The following is a 17,176-nucleotide window of genomic DNA, read 5'->3' on the forward strand; positions in this document are numbered from 1 at the left end:
TTGTTGCTCGCTCGGCAAAGCTAGAGTTGACCTGCTGCACTCCAGGATGCACATGCATGCGGTCATCAACCACACCGGAGTTAATTGCTTTTGAGCATATAAATGGAGTCACAGGCTCTCTCTCCCTTCCTTTTTCCGTCCCCATGGGAATAGCACCACGACCATGGGTTAAAGAGAGGTAGAGGGAGGCCCATGTGCTGCATGTGTTCTTGCTTCAAGTCTGGGAAAGTCCATGATACGGGAGCGCATCCTCAAGCCTTTCACGTGTAATTCTTAATTACAACAGTTCCTATTCGGAATCTTAGCTTTGACATGCAGTTCGTGATGCTGGTGCAACCATACACCTATTATATATATCCACCGGCATCATCTCTAGCTTACGGAGTTGGACCCTTGAATTGGTCTAAGAATTAACCATGTGATGGATCGCAAACTTCCGGTGTACACTTCCGGCCTCCTTGTACTACGGGAGTGCATGTTCTAACTAACTTCTCCAATGTAATGAAGTTTACTAATAATAATAATAATAGGGAAAGAATGATCGTTTGGTTTGTCTTGGATTAAAAAAGACCGAGTTGGATTGCGACCTCCATTTCTACGCTCCTTGGGTGGTGGCTACCTCTAGGCTAATAGTCGGGCACAAGCAATTTTTTATATGACAGTATGGAAGGAAAACGTGTTTCCTCTGACGTCGCAGGTACACGTCATAATAAATTTACGGAAAATGGTGCTATTGGGGATATGGAATCCAATCAAGTTGCAGGAAACTCGAAGTCGAACTATTGTAGGACTTGCATTGCCGGGCAACTGGCATGAGAATGCTGCATTGGAGGTCAACTGGGCTACATTGGGAAGTAATGGGCTTGCATGCGGTCAACTAAAACAAGCCGCAGACATATGATCGTGCTTCTTCTTTAATAGAAGAGGAAATTTAGAGTGGTTGAAGCAGTTGAAGAGCTAAGATGTGGTACATTATAAAGAGAGAGGTAATGGATTGAATTCGGAAAAGCATGCAGTAGCAGCCTATCAGCTCCGCTATCCGGTTTTGCGAAGAGACATGGAGAAGGCTGCTAGCTTCGGAGCTACCCTGCTGATATTGGTGGCCTCGCTCGCCTCTGAATCTAGAGGATCGATGGCCCAATGGATACCTGCCTCTGCCACATTCTATGGAGGAGGTGATGCTTCTGGCACCATGGGTAGGTGGACCTGCACCATATTCCCTTAGCCTTTATCTATGTTTATACCCGACGTCTGTTTTGCGCTGCTTTAAATTAGGTCTTTGCATGCATGATCCTAGTCTTTGCTCATCAGACACCAAATGTAAACTCGAGAAGCCTGACTTTGATGATAATAAACCTAATGCACAAAAGAGATTAGGCAAAGAACTCGATCTGTGAGACTTCTCATTTCCACGTTCTGAGATTCCAAAAATACTGCATGCTTCCTGTCCAAATTAATCCTTTTGGGCCGGATGATATATAGAGCTTTTGAGCGAGCGTCGGCATGAACGCAGGGGGAGCTTGTGGCTACGGAAATCTATACAACGATGGATATGGTATCGAGAACGCGGCGCTGAGCACGGCGCTGTTCAACAGCGGCGGCTCGTGCGGTATGTGCTTCCATATAGTTTGCGATGCAAGCAAGTCACCGTGGTGCAAGAAGGGCACGTCCATTACAGTCACAGCTACCAACTACTGCCCGCCCAACTACGACCTGCCCAATGACAATGGCGGGTGGTGCAACCCACCGAGGGAGCACTTCGACATGTCTCAGCCTGCCTGGGAGACCATCGCCATCTACCGAGGGGGGATAGTGCCCGTTTACTACAGGAGGTAATGCCATTCTCGAGCGCAGCAGCGCAGACCAGAGCATATATAAGCTAAGCTTTAGATGGTTGTTTGGGCATACATATATATATATATATATATATATATTCATCTCTGACTAGAGCATTCGCAGGGTTTCATGCCAGAGGACTGGAGGCATCAGGTTCGCCATCAACGGCAGGGACTACTTTGAACTGGTTCTAGTGTCCAATGTAGGGGGCAGTGGCGTGGTCTTCGGCATGTGGATCAAAGGATCCGGAACTGATTGGATTGTTATGAGTAGGAACTGGGGCATGAACTGGCACACCCTTACCTACTTGAATGGACAGAGCCTGTCCTTCCGGGTGCAGACCGATGATGGCCGGGTCAAGACCGCATATAATGTGGCACCTTCCACCTGGAAATTTGGCGACACCTACGCCACATCAATCCAATTTTAACAATTGATCTGGAATTGTCCTCTTCTTTTGACTCTCAGGCAGTTTCAGCACACTGCAGCAACACCATGCCGCTCTGATCTTCTTGTGTCATTTCTTCCCTTTTCCCTCTTTACTCTTATCAGATTTTGAGTTGCCTAGGCAGCGGCTTTAGATTAAAGTAGCCCACCTAGCAGCATGATTCTGTGGAATAAACGATAAAAGCTCCCCTTGCATCCAGGCTTCCGTTCGCAAGTTCCTTTTATACTTTCAGTATAAAGCTAAGGCAATCCTGAAGCTGAATCCAGGGCCGACCATCTTTTTCGTTAAATCAAGAAAATAAAAAAGATGCCGGTGGAGCTCGTTGAATTATCTGATCTGATGAGCTTAATATTAGTGCACTAAGGGTGATAAACCAGGTCTGCTCGATACTACATTTCGTTGTGTTTGTAAACTTGAAGAGGACTTGAAATTTTAGTTCCTCACTGATAATATGATGTGTTAGTAGAAAATATTACACACTGATCGGCAGTCTCGATGATCTAATTTTATGTCATCAATAGCCCACAATCCACATCATATAGAGCTTGATCAACAATTAGCGAACATGATAGATGACGATTGAGACTGTGGCCTTCATTTATTTCTCTCTTTACCATAGCTCGTGCAGTCGCATGGTTGTGATCATCCAGGCATCAGAACAACAGCAGAACCAAGTCCGTCGAGCTACTTGTGAATTTTCGAGGCAAAAAATGAAGATCAAAACAAATTGACGTGGTATACCTAGATTTATTCTAATACATCATCTAATCCTTCATCGACAACATGCCAACACTCGGTGATAAGGTATTGATTGATAACAACTTAACAATGTCATTAACAAATTACTATATGAAATTATAGATTCATAAACATTAAAATGAGAAATATTGCAGCCCTATTGCAGACTACTCCACAAACATCTATAGGAGAGTTCCATACATTTATTATACCCACTAAGCACCATATTTTTAGTTGAAAAATGACAACTATTATGCAATTAACAAAGCATCTAAAGGTGCATTATTAAAATAAGAGTCCGCAAGGACATTATGAATACCCATAATGATCATGAGATCATGAAATCACATTCATAGGTCTGGAATATCAGTTTGTGCTGATTTGGCTCATGCAACAGAGCATCCCCCACCATGAAGTTAAGAAACTCATTGTGCAACCGTGCTTTTCAATTGTTAAAGACCAAAATTTTGACAGGATAGGCAAGAAGGGATTCCAAATGAGAGTATAAAAGCCAATCGATACAAGTTCATAGATTGATTTTCTAAATCAACTACATGGAAAAAAAACATGTCACTTGGAAGCAGTCAACTGCGAAGCATAGCTTACATTTCCTTCAGATTACTTCCTTCCTTCAGCACATTGCCCGTGCAGTACTATTTTAAGCATCTCCCAAAGTAGCAATCCCACAATCCTTCACCTAGCCTGTCTACCTCAAGAGATGCCACATCATCATCCATTACATTCTCCTGCCTCTAGCCTCCCTGCAAATATTATTTTCTCACCATCTTCATCCCGTTCACGCTGACTTCGATAAAAAGCAGCACAGTTCAATGTGATTGTCATGTATGCTAAAGTTCACTTCACCATAAACTTGATATACTCTGAATTCAGCCATTGCCCTATTGACAAGTAAGATCTTTCTTGCCACTGCATAGCACATACTGCAGTGGAAAGTAAAAGAGGAAAAAGAAAGTGCAGAATTTTCGAAAACATAGGGCAGAACATGGAGAGAAGAAAGGCACAGGAGAGTGAGAAGGCAAGAGCCAGAAGATTATGCAGGGCATTCTCCAAATTAGCGTAAAGGTTTTCCAACAGAACAAGCAGACATGGCTACTTAAGAGGTTAAAATTATCCATGTAGCCTGCACGCTTGGATTTATAGAAGAGAATATATTCTCCAGACTTCATGGTGGGTCGTTATTACTGGGTGGAGCTCTATGCTTGTCTAGTGGAAGCCAAGTTGGAAAGCAGAACATAATCTTTAAAATTGTAAAAAATAAAAGGTGTGCTTTAGAAGAAGAACTGCACGAGAATAGAGCCATGTTTTTGCCATCAACATGGACCCTGAACTGCAAACAAGAGCTGCATGATGGGTTATGCTTTTCGACACTGATGGACAAGCATACCAACCATCCATAACCAAACGTATCTCCCTCTTCTTACGTGCTCTCAATAGCCACTTATCTCCAGATTCCTTTCTAGAATTTCTTTCTTCCACAACAGAAACTGATGCTATCAACATACTTCAATATTAGTTATAGTATTATTGAATCTGATGCTTAGTCTAATCAAGAATAGTACTGGTTCCTGGACTAGATGCCCATATACTTCTTTGCGGCGAAACAAAGGTGATCTCAAGTAATTTTTTTCAGTACAGAAGATGGTACAAGAAAAACGTAATAGGAATTAAATTTAAGAAAAATATTCAAGAAATTCATGCAGTCGTTTTCAATAGATCAAGCATAGGCAGGTATGAGAGGCTTTCCGTAACTGGAACATCATATGCATCACCAAACTTCTTTTCTGCACAGCACAAATATACAGAGAGTTCACTATTTTGCCCCTTCACGGATCTTTGAGTTTAAATTGGTTCATCTTGGCAAGCAAAACAATTATTCTAGGTAATTCCTTCTTTACTAATTGAAATAATTCTTTGACATAGAAAAAAATGAGAAAGAAAGCAATTAATCACTGCTCCTCAAACTTAAGCAAAAGCCAACCAGCTCTCTCCTCTAGAAATTAGGAATCATTTTTCAAATAATAATGGAAATACAATGTCCAAAATATTTGCTTCATCATAAGTATCCATATAGTTTGAGGACAACCAATTTTCAGGCTTTCATACATGTTAGGAATATATGTTATTTCATTGCCAGATAACATAAGTGAACCTTATATTGCAGCTTGGTTGTTTTCCACAGGTCCATAGATATCTAATACTGAATGCTGAACACCATATTATATGATAAGATGGGCTAACCTCTTTTTAAGAGCAAGAGCATCCATTTGCATCAAATTTCGAGTCGTTGAATCAAGATTATGCCAAATACAATGATCTAGAAAGTTAATTTTTAAAAAAAAGAAAAACCCTTCCCCGCTGTTGCAAGCCAGATATGTGCAACCCTACGGTTCAACTACCCTAATCATAATTGCCTAGGGCACCATGAGTTAGATCCATTGAAAGTGGTCATATGGAGGCCCGAGAACTCTCAAGGAACCATGTGGATCAAGCTCTGATCCAATCGCAAACATTTACTGTGCAAACATTCCAATGGCAAGTCAACTGCAGTCAAAAGGCAGTTGATGGTGAACAACTCACCATTAGAAGTGGTGCCCGACAGCGCCACATTCACCATTAGAAGATTTCCAATGATGCTTTTCAATCACCGTCAAAACCAGAAAGGTCCATGTCCCACCTCTATTCCGCTGGCCATGTATCACCGTCAAAAGACTTTTGACAATTCCATGTTCACCATCGAAACCACCTTCTAGAAGATCCAACTGCACATTACCAAATATCTGAAGGACTGGGGGCCAAGTCCAAGTCGAGGATCAAGACTAAGAAAATTGATGGTGAACCTTTCATCATCAAATTAGATCTGACAGTAGCATAACTACCATTCGAAGCATTGCAATGGTAGCTAGGTTGCTAGCGGAACACTTTTCCTTTCTAGGAACACCCTTTCAGTGAAAAGACTTAGTTTAGATGATTTAGGAGCATTATTTCATTCAAGTTTTTCAAGGATTCAGATAACATCCAGTTGTTCTTATTCCTTGTATATGCCTCAAAAGCATGGCATGCCGTACCGGCCCGTACCAACCCGTACCTGTCTGGGCTGAGACCGGTACCGGATCAGCGTGGAATCCGGTACCGAGAGCTTTTCATTAGAAAACCGGCCGGTACAACTGCCGTACCGGGCCGCCACCGATACGCCGACCGGTACCGGTATGGCGGTCGTACCGGGCCGCCACCGATACGCCGACCGGTACCGGTATAGCGGACCTTGCTCAAAAGTCTATAAATATTCCCCTACGTACCCCTTGTTTTCACAAGTTAATGAGAATTATCTTTTTTGGATGCTATTTTGCTCCTTTTTCCTTGCTTGATGAATTCTGTACAAGTCTCAATAGATTCTAGAAATGACAGCAAGGCCAACTAGGGGATTCCTTGGCTGTGGCATGCTTTGAGGCATCAGTTGGTAGATTCCTTGGCATTTAGAAGCTCTTTGGTCGCAAAGTGAAGAAACTACTAGGTATCTTAGCTCTTAGATCTAGTTTGCCTAGGACTCTAGTTTTTTAAATGAATTTCTTACTTTGTAACTTCTAGATTTAAGTCATATCTTGCTTAAGAAAATTAATTTCTTGCTTAGATATTTACAATCTTCCACTACTTCACTCTAAATCTAATGCTAGGCCTTCTCCACCCTCATCAACAAATTTTAGTATTAAAGCAAGTTTTTTCCTAGTTTCCCTTACGCTGGTAACTTGCCACACCAGAATTGCCATAATAACAACTAGAACCAGCAGCCTCGCAAGGACAAAATAAAATAGTGCACTTGACCATAGACGACTTCTTTAGAAAGTCGGAGCAAGCAGCATTCCAAAATTAGCTAGCCTCAATTAATGACTATTTCAATTGGCATCACTTATCCGATGAGAAGCAAGTCCAATTTGTCAAAGCTAAGTCGAAAGGCCCAGCCCACAGCTGGTGGTCTACTATGGCACGACACCTATCACAACATGGGCTCAAAGGATAAACTGTAAGATTGCTACATTTTCTATGACTACTCATGAACCCTTTACACTTGGATGCTCCAGCTGAAGCAAGGTGCAAACGTGGAAGCGGAGGAGAGAGGAAGGAGAGCGAGGAGAGAATTCAACTCAAATGTGGAGAAAAAAGATTTCAATTGCTCCAAGCGTTTGAAAGGTTCTGCCTCAATAAGAGTGAGGTCATCCTCTTTTATAGACCAAAAACATAAACTGGATTTCAAGCATTCTTGGAGTCCGAAAGTTAGCTCTGCCGCTCGTAGCCGACAGATAAAAGAATGACAAGACTAAAGAAAGAAGGAAAAACCGAAAAGACTCAAAGCAATTTGCTTTTCAGAAAGTAAAGCATCTTGCTTTTAAAAAAGTTGCTTTTTGAAAAGTCGATTCCTTTTTCTTTGGCTGGAGTGATTTCTTCCACCTGAAGAAAAGTTGAAGTTGACATAAAGTTAAAGTAGCTTTATGAAAAGTAAATTCCTTGTGCCAGAGACTTCTCCCTTTGAGGATGTGCTGGCATAAAGCTGACTTGACTTAAAGTGGCTTTATGGAAAGGAGATTCCCTTTGTCTGGAGGAAAGGAGATTCCTTGGCTCCGAAGCAATGCTCTGTAAGGCTAATGTAGACATAAAGCTGCTTTATTACAGCTGAAACGACTTTATCGGGCGCCAAAAGTAGATTCCTTCTGATGATGGTCCGCCGAAAGCTGATTCCTTCTGGATGAAGCTTGCCAAAGGTGGATTCCTTCTGTTTGGTGGCTCAACTACTGATTTGGCTGATCACATGTCTCGGTCTGCTGAGGCTGATGACGATCAGTCTGAGTGATGGGCAGCCTCTTTGCCTTTGCCTTTGTCCTGTGAATTGAGCTTGATTGGCTGGAATTTGATTGCTCCTTTTCTTGGTCTGGTGGCAAGAACTCTCTGCCACATGGCTTCTGTCTTGTCATCTGGTCCGAGAGATTGTGCTTCATCTTCGTAGAGGTCTTGAGATTCCCCTGCTAGGCATCTGTATTTGTTGTTATTCTCTGGGGAAGATGCAGAGGATGAATTGGTCTTCATGGAGGCAGTTGACATTAGATGTGCCTCGAATGTGCAGTAAAATTGCTGCTTCATATGATCAAAATATTTGACCATGATCTCCTCAATGCAGTGAGGATGCTTTCTTGCGAACTTATTTTTTAAGTTAACAAAATAGCTATCATGAAGGTCAGTTGATTGCTGAGATATGGCATGTTGATTTATGCTCTTATAAAAAATTAAATTAGTTTTTATGGTAATGATTATGTCGTCATATTTTTCTCTGGGCATGCCCAGCCACCACTTATATGGCATGGATATGAAAATGGGCCCTATCCGCAAAAATGGAAGCCAAAAAAAATCTTCCTGCGCTTAAAAAAAAGTTTTTATATAAGTGGTGGCTGGGCATGCCCAGAGAAAAATATGATGACATAATCACCACCATAAAAAACTAATTTAATTTTCTATAGGAGCATGAATCAACATGTCATATCTCAGCAATCAGCTGACCTTCATGATAGCTATTTTGTTAACTTAAAATAAGTTTGCAAGAAAGCATCCTCACTGCACTGAGGAGATCATGGTCAAATATCTTGATCATATGAAGCAGCAATTTACTGCACATTCGAGGCACATCCAATATCAACTGCCTCCATAAAAACCAATTCATCCTCTGCATCTTTACCAGAGGATAATAACAAATATAGATGCCTAGCAGGAGAATCTTAGGACCCCTACGAAGACGAAGCACAGTCTTTCAAACCAGAGAACAAGACAGAAGCTATGTGGCAGAGAGTTCTTGCCACTAAACCAAGAAAAGAAGCAATCAAGTTTCAAGCAATTAAGCTCAATTCACAGGACAAAGGCAAAGGCAAAGAGCCTGCCCATCACTCAGACTGATCGTCATCAGCCTCAGCAGACCGAGACATGTGATCAGCCAAATCAATAGTTGAGTCACCTAACACCAAACAGAAGGAATCCACCTTCGGCAAGCTTCATCCAGAAGGAATAAGCTTTCGGCGGACAATTATCAGAAGGAATCTACTTTCGGCGCCCGACAACGTCGCCTCAGCTGTAATAAAGCAGCTTTATGTCTACATTAGCCTTACAGAGCATTGCTTCGGAGCCAAGGAATTTTCTTTCCTCCATAAAGCCACTTTAAGTCAAGTCAGCTTTATGCGAGCACATCCTCAGAGGAAAAAATCTCTGGCACAAGGAATCTACTTTTCATAAAGCTACTTTAGCTTTATGCCGATATCAGCTTTTCTTCGGGCGGAAGAAATCACTCTAATCAAAAAAAAAAAGGAATCGGCTTTTCGAAAAGCAACTTTTGTAAAAGCAAGATGTTTTACTTTCTGAAAAGCAAATTGCTTTGAGTCTTTTCGATCTTTCCTTTTTCTTTCTTTAGTCGTGTCATTCTTTTACCTATTGGCCACAAGCAGCAGAGCTAACTTTCGGACTCTAAGAATGCTTGGAATCCAGTTTATGTTTTTGGTCTGTAAAAGGGGACGACCTCACCCATGTTGAGGCAGAACCTTTCAGACCCTTGGAGTAATAGAAATCTCTTTTCTCCACATCTGAAATGCGTTCTCTCCTCGCTCTCCTTCCTCTCTCCTCCGCTACCACGTTTGGCATCCGAGCTTATTCTAGGGTTCATTTCAACGAGATCCCAATCCAACAGGTGGCCAAGTTTTAACTACTATAGTCATGATTACCTATACCTGCGGCCCCATGAGTTAGACTCATCAGAAGGTTCATATGGAGGCTCGATAACTCTCAAGAAGCCATGTGGATTGAGCATCTAGTAGCAAACATCCCACCACCAGAAATGTTTCAATGGCAAGCTAACTCCATCAGGAGGCAATTGATAGTGAAAAAGTGCTCAACAACACCTCATTCACTACCAAAAGTCTTCCAAGAGCATCACAATCACCATTAGAACAAGATGGGTCCACGTCCCACCTTTATTCCAATGGCAATATAATTGCCACTGGAAGACATTTGACATATCCATGTTCAACATCAAAAGCCACCTTCTAGAAGACCTGCGGATGAAGCAACTGACTCTAAGCCCGACTCCTTCAAATTGAATAGCACAGGATCAACTGTCCGAAGGACTAGAGACCAAATCTGAGTCAAAGGCCAAGATTGAGAAAACTGATGACTTTCATGTCAAAAAAAATCCTACAAGACCATAAGTATTGCCTGAAGCATTCAGGCAGCAGCTAGGTCGTCGTGGGAACACTTTTTCTTCTACAAGTGCCCTTTTAGTGAGAAGTCTTAGTTCATGTGTTTTATGAGCTTTTTTTAAAAGCTTTCCAAGGAATCTAATAACATCCAGTCATTCTTATCCCTTACAGGCATCCTTGATCCTATAATATGCACCTCTTATTTTCACAAGTTAATGAGAATTATTCTTTTGGGTGCTATCTTTCTCCTTTTTCCAGTGTAGTAAAATCTATGCAAGTCCTGATGGATTCTGGGAATAATGGTGAGGCCAATTGATGAATTCCTTGGTCGCAACGTGCTTCAATGGATTAGTTGGCGAATTCCTTACCATGTAGAAACCCTTTGGTAGTAAGGCGAAGAAGCTACTAGGTATGCCTAGCTTGTAGATCTAGTTTCCCTAGCCTTTCTAATTTTCAAATTAATTTCTTTCTTTCAGACTTCTAGGTTTTGATCATATCTTGCTTAAGACGACTAATTTCTAAGATAATTATAGTTTCCGCTCTATTTTGAAGCTAATGTCAAGTCTTCTCAGCCTGCATCACCCTCTCTCCCCATCCTTCTTCTCTCCCTCTGTACCTCCCACACCAGGCCCCCTCATCCATTCACTACCCACCAACATCCACTCCTCTTTCATCCCACCACATGTTCCACCCCTTCTTTGCCTCAGCTCCACCATGGCTACCTCCCGTTTGCTTCCCAATCCTCTAATCACCCCACATCATGCTCATAACAACCCATCTCCACCATCCTCCACCATTAGACCAACACCACTAGCCCCTTCCTCCACCAACTACATCGACAATCTTGCTCTTCCTCTATCATAACCCACCTCCACCACCCTTGTCCTTCATTTGCTCCATTCACCCATCCCACTCCTCTGCCACAAGCCCATCGCCCCAACATGTTTGCATTCATCAACCCTCCACGGGCCATGAACATTGGTGGCAATCACAATAGAGGAATTGGGTTAAGGTTAGTGGCCATAGAAAGGGGTTAAGAAGGGATGGAGGGGATGGGGTAGGAAGTGAAGCTGGAGGATGGGTATGGTGGAAGGGTGGATAACAATTAGGGATGATAGTGATGTGATAATGACGGTAATGGGAGAAGTGATGGATGAAGGTGAAAAGGGAAAGGACAATACAAGACATGGCAAAACGCAACAGGAGGTTGATAGTTGGGGCTTATTCAAATTCAAGAGAGATGATTCTCATTTATCTAAACTGATCATATTTGACCCAATGATTTAAAATATGACAGGAGATGTCCCATAACATGAGAATAATCCAACTCTTATATGGCTAGGTTTTGTCAATAATCTGATTTTATTAATGTCAAAAAAGTCTAGCTGAGTCTTCTATGGCTAGACATATTGAAAGAAAGAAAAAGAATATTACTGAAAATGAAATTAAAAAAAGAAAGGCAGATATCATAAGATTGCAGTTATTTTATCTAGAAAATCTCTACAACACCGCGACTTAAAGCAACAAAACCACTATCACATAACTGATTATGCATCAGTACATAGCAAATAGCAAATGAGAAGTAAGTGTCTTTGAAATGACTATACATATGGCCAAGAGTTTACTATACTTAGAAGAAGAAAAACAACAATTATAACAAACTAATCCCATAAAATGCAAATATCAATTAAAAATGTTCATTAATTTCACAAGAAATTTGCATTTTTGAATTAGTCGAAATCAAATTCTTAGGACCAAAACAAAGAAACAGAAACAATAATTAATAAAAGCCATGCCTAGCCTTTCTTGTTGACTGAGATAATGTTGCAGACTTACATCAACTACTATCTGCGCATGACACGATTTCTTTCTCTCTTGCGAAAACGCTCAAGCATGAACTCATCTGTGGCAGCTTGCCTCCTCCCTGGAGCATCTGGATTGTTAGTTTCAGTTGATTTGGTTCCCACGTCATTAGCTTGCGTACCTCGGTCTTTGTACAATTCTGGATGTTCTGCATGTAGAAAGACTAATACCTATGAATATTCCAAATGCGAAACACATTTGTAGCATCAAGCACGAGTAAAACACAATAACAATTCAAAAAAGGATAGATAATTGATGTAAAGGCCAAATTGAAAAGTTTAGGGATGGCTATAATAACACCTAAGAAAGGCCACTAATTCAATTCTTAAGGATTATGAGAGGAGCACATAGCAGCCAGGCCAGATATAATTAGCAATAAAGGATTTATATTTACAAAGAGATGGCATAGTGGAAACCAGACAATGAAGCAATACTACAAGTTCAGAAACATTAACTTAAAAATGTAGAGAATACAAAAGATTTAGTAAAAAATGAAAGCTGCACTTTGCAGAGATGATTCAGTCTATCAACTGGCTTTTCCATAGTGTTATATGTACTAGTCTAAATAGCATCTCATAGTGAATGTACTGTAGGAGACTACAATCCCAGCCAAAACATTAAGTCAAAAAGATGAAAAAATTTCTTAAAGAATATTATAAAAATTCTTTGAGCTTATTAATTCACTTAGATACCTATTCTCATATTCTATAAATTGCAAAAGCCTATTTTTTATTAACTTTATGGATCGCCAATTTCCTTTCGCATTGATATTCAAATTCACTAGGATGAAATCTATTGCTGCTACTATTTAAGTTGGCTGATTTGTTTATCATGCTTCTCTTTAATTAGCATAAACCACATCTAGAGGGGCCCCAACACCAATAATAGATCAAGTTGATACTTTCATAAATTATGATAATCAATTCACACTTCAGTTAAACAACAAACTTTGAAAGTATATGGGTATAATAACTATCTTTTCACCCACAAACTCTTATCTCAAGAGTAAAAAGCAGAGGTTTTTAATTTCCACCAAAATCAAAATGAAAGGGGCAGCCCAGTGCATGAGGTTTCTACCACTGCGAGACTTGAGGAGGGTTAGATGTACGCAGTCTTATCCCCGCATGTGGAAAAGCTATTTTCATATTTCAATTCCGTGAACCAGTGACATTGAAATCATAATGACACTGAACCCTGATTTTAGTTGTGGTAATTTATTCAAGTTCAACCAAAACTAACCAATTTTGGTCCAGTTTTAGTGATTTTTGCTACTTTCAGTCCAAACTAAGCCTAAGTTTTATATTGCATCATTTTATTATCAAGTACATAGGCTATACAGTATAAACTTTCAAGCAATTTCTTTCTTTTTCCGAATTAAAAGAGCAGATAGACAATAAAAATAATCCTTGATGGGTGGAGGCATCAGAAAAGTCCCTCACAGAAATACTTTATAATGACTTACAACTAAATATAGGACTTTCCAAAGGAATAATAACTTGTGCATATAAAATAAATATAAAATTCAATAATTGCATGTAGATGATTAAATAACCATTTAAATGCTCAAATTCAATAAATTTGTGAATTTTAAAAGCATAAAAAGATTTAATGGAGCAAGCACTAAAAAAGCATCAAACTTTCTAAGTGTAATGAATTTTTGAATAACTTAAGTTCAAGAAATAAATAATTGTGTATGTATATATGTTCGACATATGTATGTAACTATCCACATATGTATTTAGTATGTATACATGCAAGGTTAACAAACTGGATACCGGACTCTATACCTTTATCATGCTAATACAATGTTGGTATATGCTCGGTGCAGAGATTGGTTTGGCATACCGACACTCATTGTGCCTCCCATATCGAGTCTTGGTTCAGTATTGGCACAGTCTGGTATGCCCAGTATGGGATGGTATGCACCAATATGGCAAACCTTGTATGTGTGTGTATGTATGTTCACAATTTTGACAATTAGTATACTTGATAACTTTCACTTATATCAATATTAGCTTCAACTAAATAAATAAAAAACTTATATAACATAAAAAATTTCATTCATTTATTTTTTTCCTGCAACTTTTCAAACAATTTTGATTTTTTTTTTTAATTTTTGGTCAAAACTATGAAAGTTGGAGAAAAACTTCCGAATTGTCGAAATTGAAACCCTAAATGGCTAAATGAAACCAAGATACAAGTCTCTCGGATAAACAAATAAGCAAAAAGAGACAACGCCCAACATGCATAACAAACCTCTTCGAAGTTTTTCAGCATAATCTCGACCGCGTTGAAAATAGTCAGCACTGTAACTTGAGGGAATATTCAACTCGGATTTAGTTTTACCCACAAGTCGCTTCTCTTGCAAGAGCTTTTTAGCAGCCTCTGTTTCTTCAATATTTCGTAACTTATATCTGCAGAATTAAAGAAGTGCATGTTTGCAGGGGGGGCTAATAATCACAGTATAAAACTAATAGGAAAAAGAGGGCAATTCAATTTCTGCTGCCTATGAAACAATATGCCATTACACTCTTTTCGCTAAAACATTTAGCTACAAGAGTGATATGCCTCAAAGCATGCACATTGATATCTTTATTGAAATCATCTCTAGCACATTTAGTCCATTTAGGCAAACATTACATACAAAATGCCATTGGTGTCACTTCAACTACTCTAGCACAATTGATCAACACTGATAATATATGTGTCACTAACATTCAGCTATACAACCATGTCATCCAATAATAAATTATTTGTTGAATCTCATAACAAGAGATAGCTTCATGATTTTAACTACAAGAGGAATGCGGTTGTAAAAAAAAGGAGATTTTGACTCTTAAAGACAAAGTAGGCCTTAATATGTACACGTTTGCAAAATTGGTTTTGAGTAAGAATCTGATGATATTCATTGAGTGACCTAGGCCTTGTTTAGATTGGTGGTATTACATTTGACATGAAGACAAGTAACCAAATTTATGTTCCAAGTTTTAAATTTTCCACAAGTAAGAGCATAGCTATTACTTTTTTAGAAACACACTTTGAAGAGGAGCAGGTAGAAGGAAATTTCATGATGTCAAGAGGTAAATGAACTGCAATAGCATGGGCAGACACTAGAACTGAAGTGGACAGGATTTGGACATACAAAGTGAGGTTGATCCAGGAAACAGAAGCCAGTGTGTGAAAAAAATTATAATAAAATCTGTTATAACAGAGATATTATATTAAGTTTGATTAAGTGATGTTTCTTACAAAGTTATTGAAATTGCCACAAATTTAAGGTAAAAAATGCCAATGCTGTTCAAGCACTAAGTAGCTTGAAGGCATCCAAACAGGAAGTTCTTGTGACTAAGAGAAGGAGAAAAACATTACACAGCAAGCACTGACAGATGTAATTTAATAAAAAGGGAAATCTCAATTCTCACATATCTCTAATTCCCACCACTCTACCTTGTACTGTTAATTATCATTTTCCCTTTCGTCTTCCCTATGGACCCTAGCCATGTGAACTATTGTAGTTTCCTCTTCCAACTAATATTCCAGTCATCTCCCCTGAATGTGCAAGTTGAGGAAACCAACAGATTCCCTGAGAAGCAAGTACAAAAGACAGGGGGAATGTAACATATGGCAGTCCCATTTCTCAAGTACGGTCCTAGGAAAAGAAACCACCTATTCCCACCATGGAGACTAGTCCATTCTACGAGGTGATTATGAAATCTTGGTGGCTTGGTCCAATCAAGGCGCTGAAATATTGCAGACAAACTATAATGGTTACTGCAGATAATGATATTGCAGCAAATAGTTGGCCAAAATATCTTCAATGAGTTTAGTCATTGAAGCCGCATATATTCTTAAAGCTGAATATAAAAAGTCCAAATTCTATTCTTTAAGCAATAAGCATGATTCAATTTTAAGTCATGTTTGCAAATAGAAATCTTACAAGGGTACAAGTCATACATACACATACATTTCTCAACTGACAGAGACATCCACAGGTACTTAGAAAGAGAATCAAAATTAAAGGCAGGTAAAAAGTAGCATGGAGGAGAAGATAACAAAACATACTCGATGGGAAGCTGAACCTCAGCAATGCCGGTGGTCCACTGAGTAGAACTCTCTTCTGAGTTCCTCTTTTTCACCTGCAAGAAAACCGATCACAGAAAAACCGCCACTTTAATGCGTAATCTATCTAGCAAGAAGGTGACGTTCAAAAGGGGCGAAATTTTCTCTTTTTGGTCATTGACCTTGAGATGCTCCGGCACAACATAGAGTTCATCCATGGGATCCTTCTCTTCTTTGTCACCAGCATCGATCTTCTTGCCTCTCCTCTTGGCCAACTCCTGCTCCACATACTTCAACCTTGAAAACAGACAACAGACCGAATTAATGATAGGAAGGATCAAAGGATTCTAATTTCGGGCGCGCGCCCGCAGAAAGAGAGGGAGAGACATAAAGAAAGAAGGAAAGGAATTAGTTTTGATATAGATACATGTTGGGGTCCTCGACGGTCACGGCGGTCTCCTGGGCAAAAGTGTCCTGGAGGACAAGGTCCTCCTTCTCGCCATCGGCATCAGCCTTCTCGCCGGGGCGGCGAGGAGCGGATTCGGCGGTGGGGAGGGCGGGGATCCCCGGCTTCCGTTCCCGCTGCTTTTGAAGGAACTTCACCTCCTCCAACACCAACCTGGCAAAACAAAACAAAACAAAACAAAACCAAACCAAAGAAAACAATACGAGCATTTCAGCCAAATCTTTTTTGATTTCGATCGATACAAACCCTAGAGGGCATGCATATGCACACCTGCGCTCCTCCTCGTCTTCGGAGTCAGGGTCTTGCTCGAGGCTCCGCTTCCGGAAATTTTTGGTGGGCATCCTCCTCCTCCTCCTTCCGTCCTTCGCTTCTTTTGAATCTGGACCAAGAAAAACCCCAAGGAGCTTCTTACATCTGGAGGACGGATTTCGCCGATGCTGCCAGAATCGGACACAAGCACGAAGCAACGCAATGGATGCCCACCGGTTACTGTTGTGCTGCCCTTGGTTCGAGTCAAATAAC

The 17,176-nt window shown here is 40.2% G+C and overlaps 2 protein-coding genes across 5 annotated transcripts; one reads left to right on the plus strand and one right to left on the minus strand.

Annotated features, from left to right (window-relative positions):
* The first annotated feature begins 976 nt into the window (after nt 1-976).
* Nucleotides 977-2,482, plus strand: LOC103714735 (expansin-A8-like). Its single transcript, XM_017844646.3, has 3 exons — nt 977-1,196; nt 1,514-1,832; nt 1,960-2,482. Exons 1-3 carry the CDS (start codon nt 1,058-1,060, stop codon nt 2,264-2,266), a joined length of 765 nt encoding a protein of 254 aa, XP_017700135.2. The 5' UTR covers nt 977-1,057; the 3' UTR covers nt 2,267-2,482.
* Nucleotides 2,483-3,411: 929 nt separating this feature from the next.
* On the minus strand, nt 3,412-17,164 carry LOC103714704 (protein COP1 SUPPRESSOR 2). Of its 4 annotated transcripts, none has more exons than XM_026807518.2 (7): nt 16,925-17,164; nt 16,616-16,807; nt 16,371-16,485; nt 16,192-16,265; nt 14,386-14,543; nt 12,103-12,277; nt 3,412-3,783 (listed from the first exon to the last, which is right to left on the minus strand). In XM_026807518.2, the coding sequence occupies exons 1-6, from the start codon at nt 16,993-16,995 to the stop codon at nt 12,111-12,113; spliced, it is 777 nt and encodes a 258-aa protein (XP_026663319.1). In that variant the 5' UTR covers nt 16,996-17,164; the 3' UTR covers nt 3,412-3,783; nt 12,103-12,110. The 4 variants fall into 4 exon arrangements, with proteins under 4 accessions (XP_026663319.1, XP_026663318.1, XP_038970648.1 ...); XM_026807517.2 differs by having other exon boundaries at nt 3,522-3,827; XM_039114720.1 differs by lacking the exon at nt 3,412-3,783 and adding an exon at nt 4,535-4,824 and having other exon boundaries at nt 16,925-17,163.
* Nucleotides 17,165-17,176: the final 12 nt, after the last annotated feature.

This window comes from Phoenix dactylifera, chromosome 1 (genome assembly GCF_009389715.1).
Source record: "Phoenix dactylifera cultivar Barhee BC4 chromosome 1, palm_55x_up_171113_PBpolish2nd_filt_p, whole genome shotgun sequence".
In the NCBI taxonomy this organism is placed as follows: Eukaryota; Viridiplantae; Streptophyta; class Magnoliopsida; order Arecales; family Arecaceae; genus Phoenix; species Phoenix dactylifera.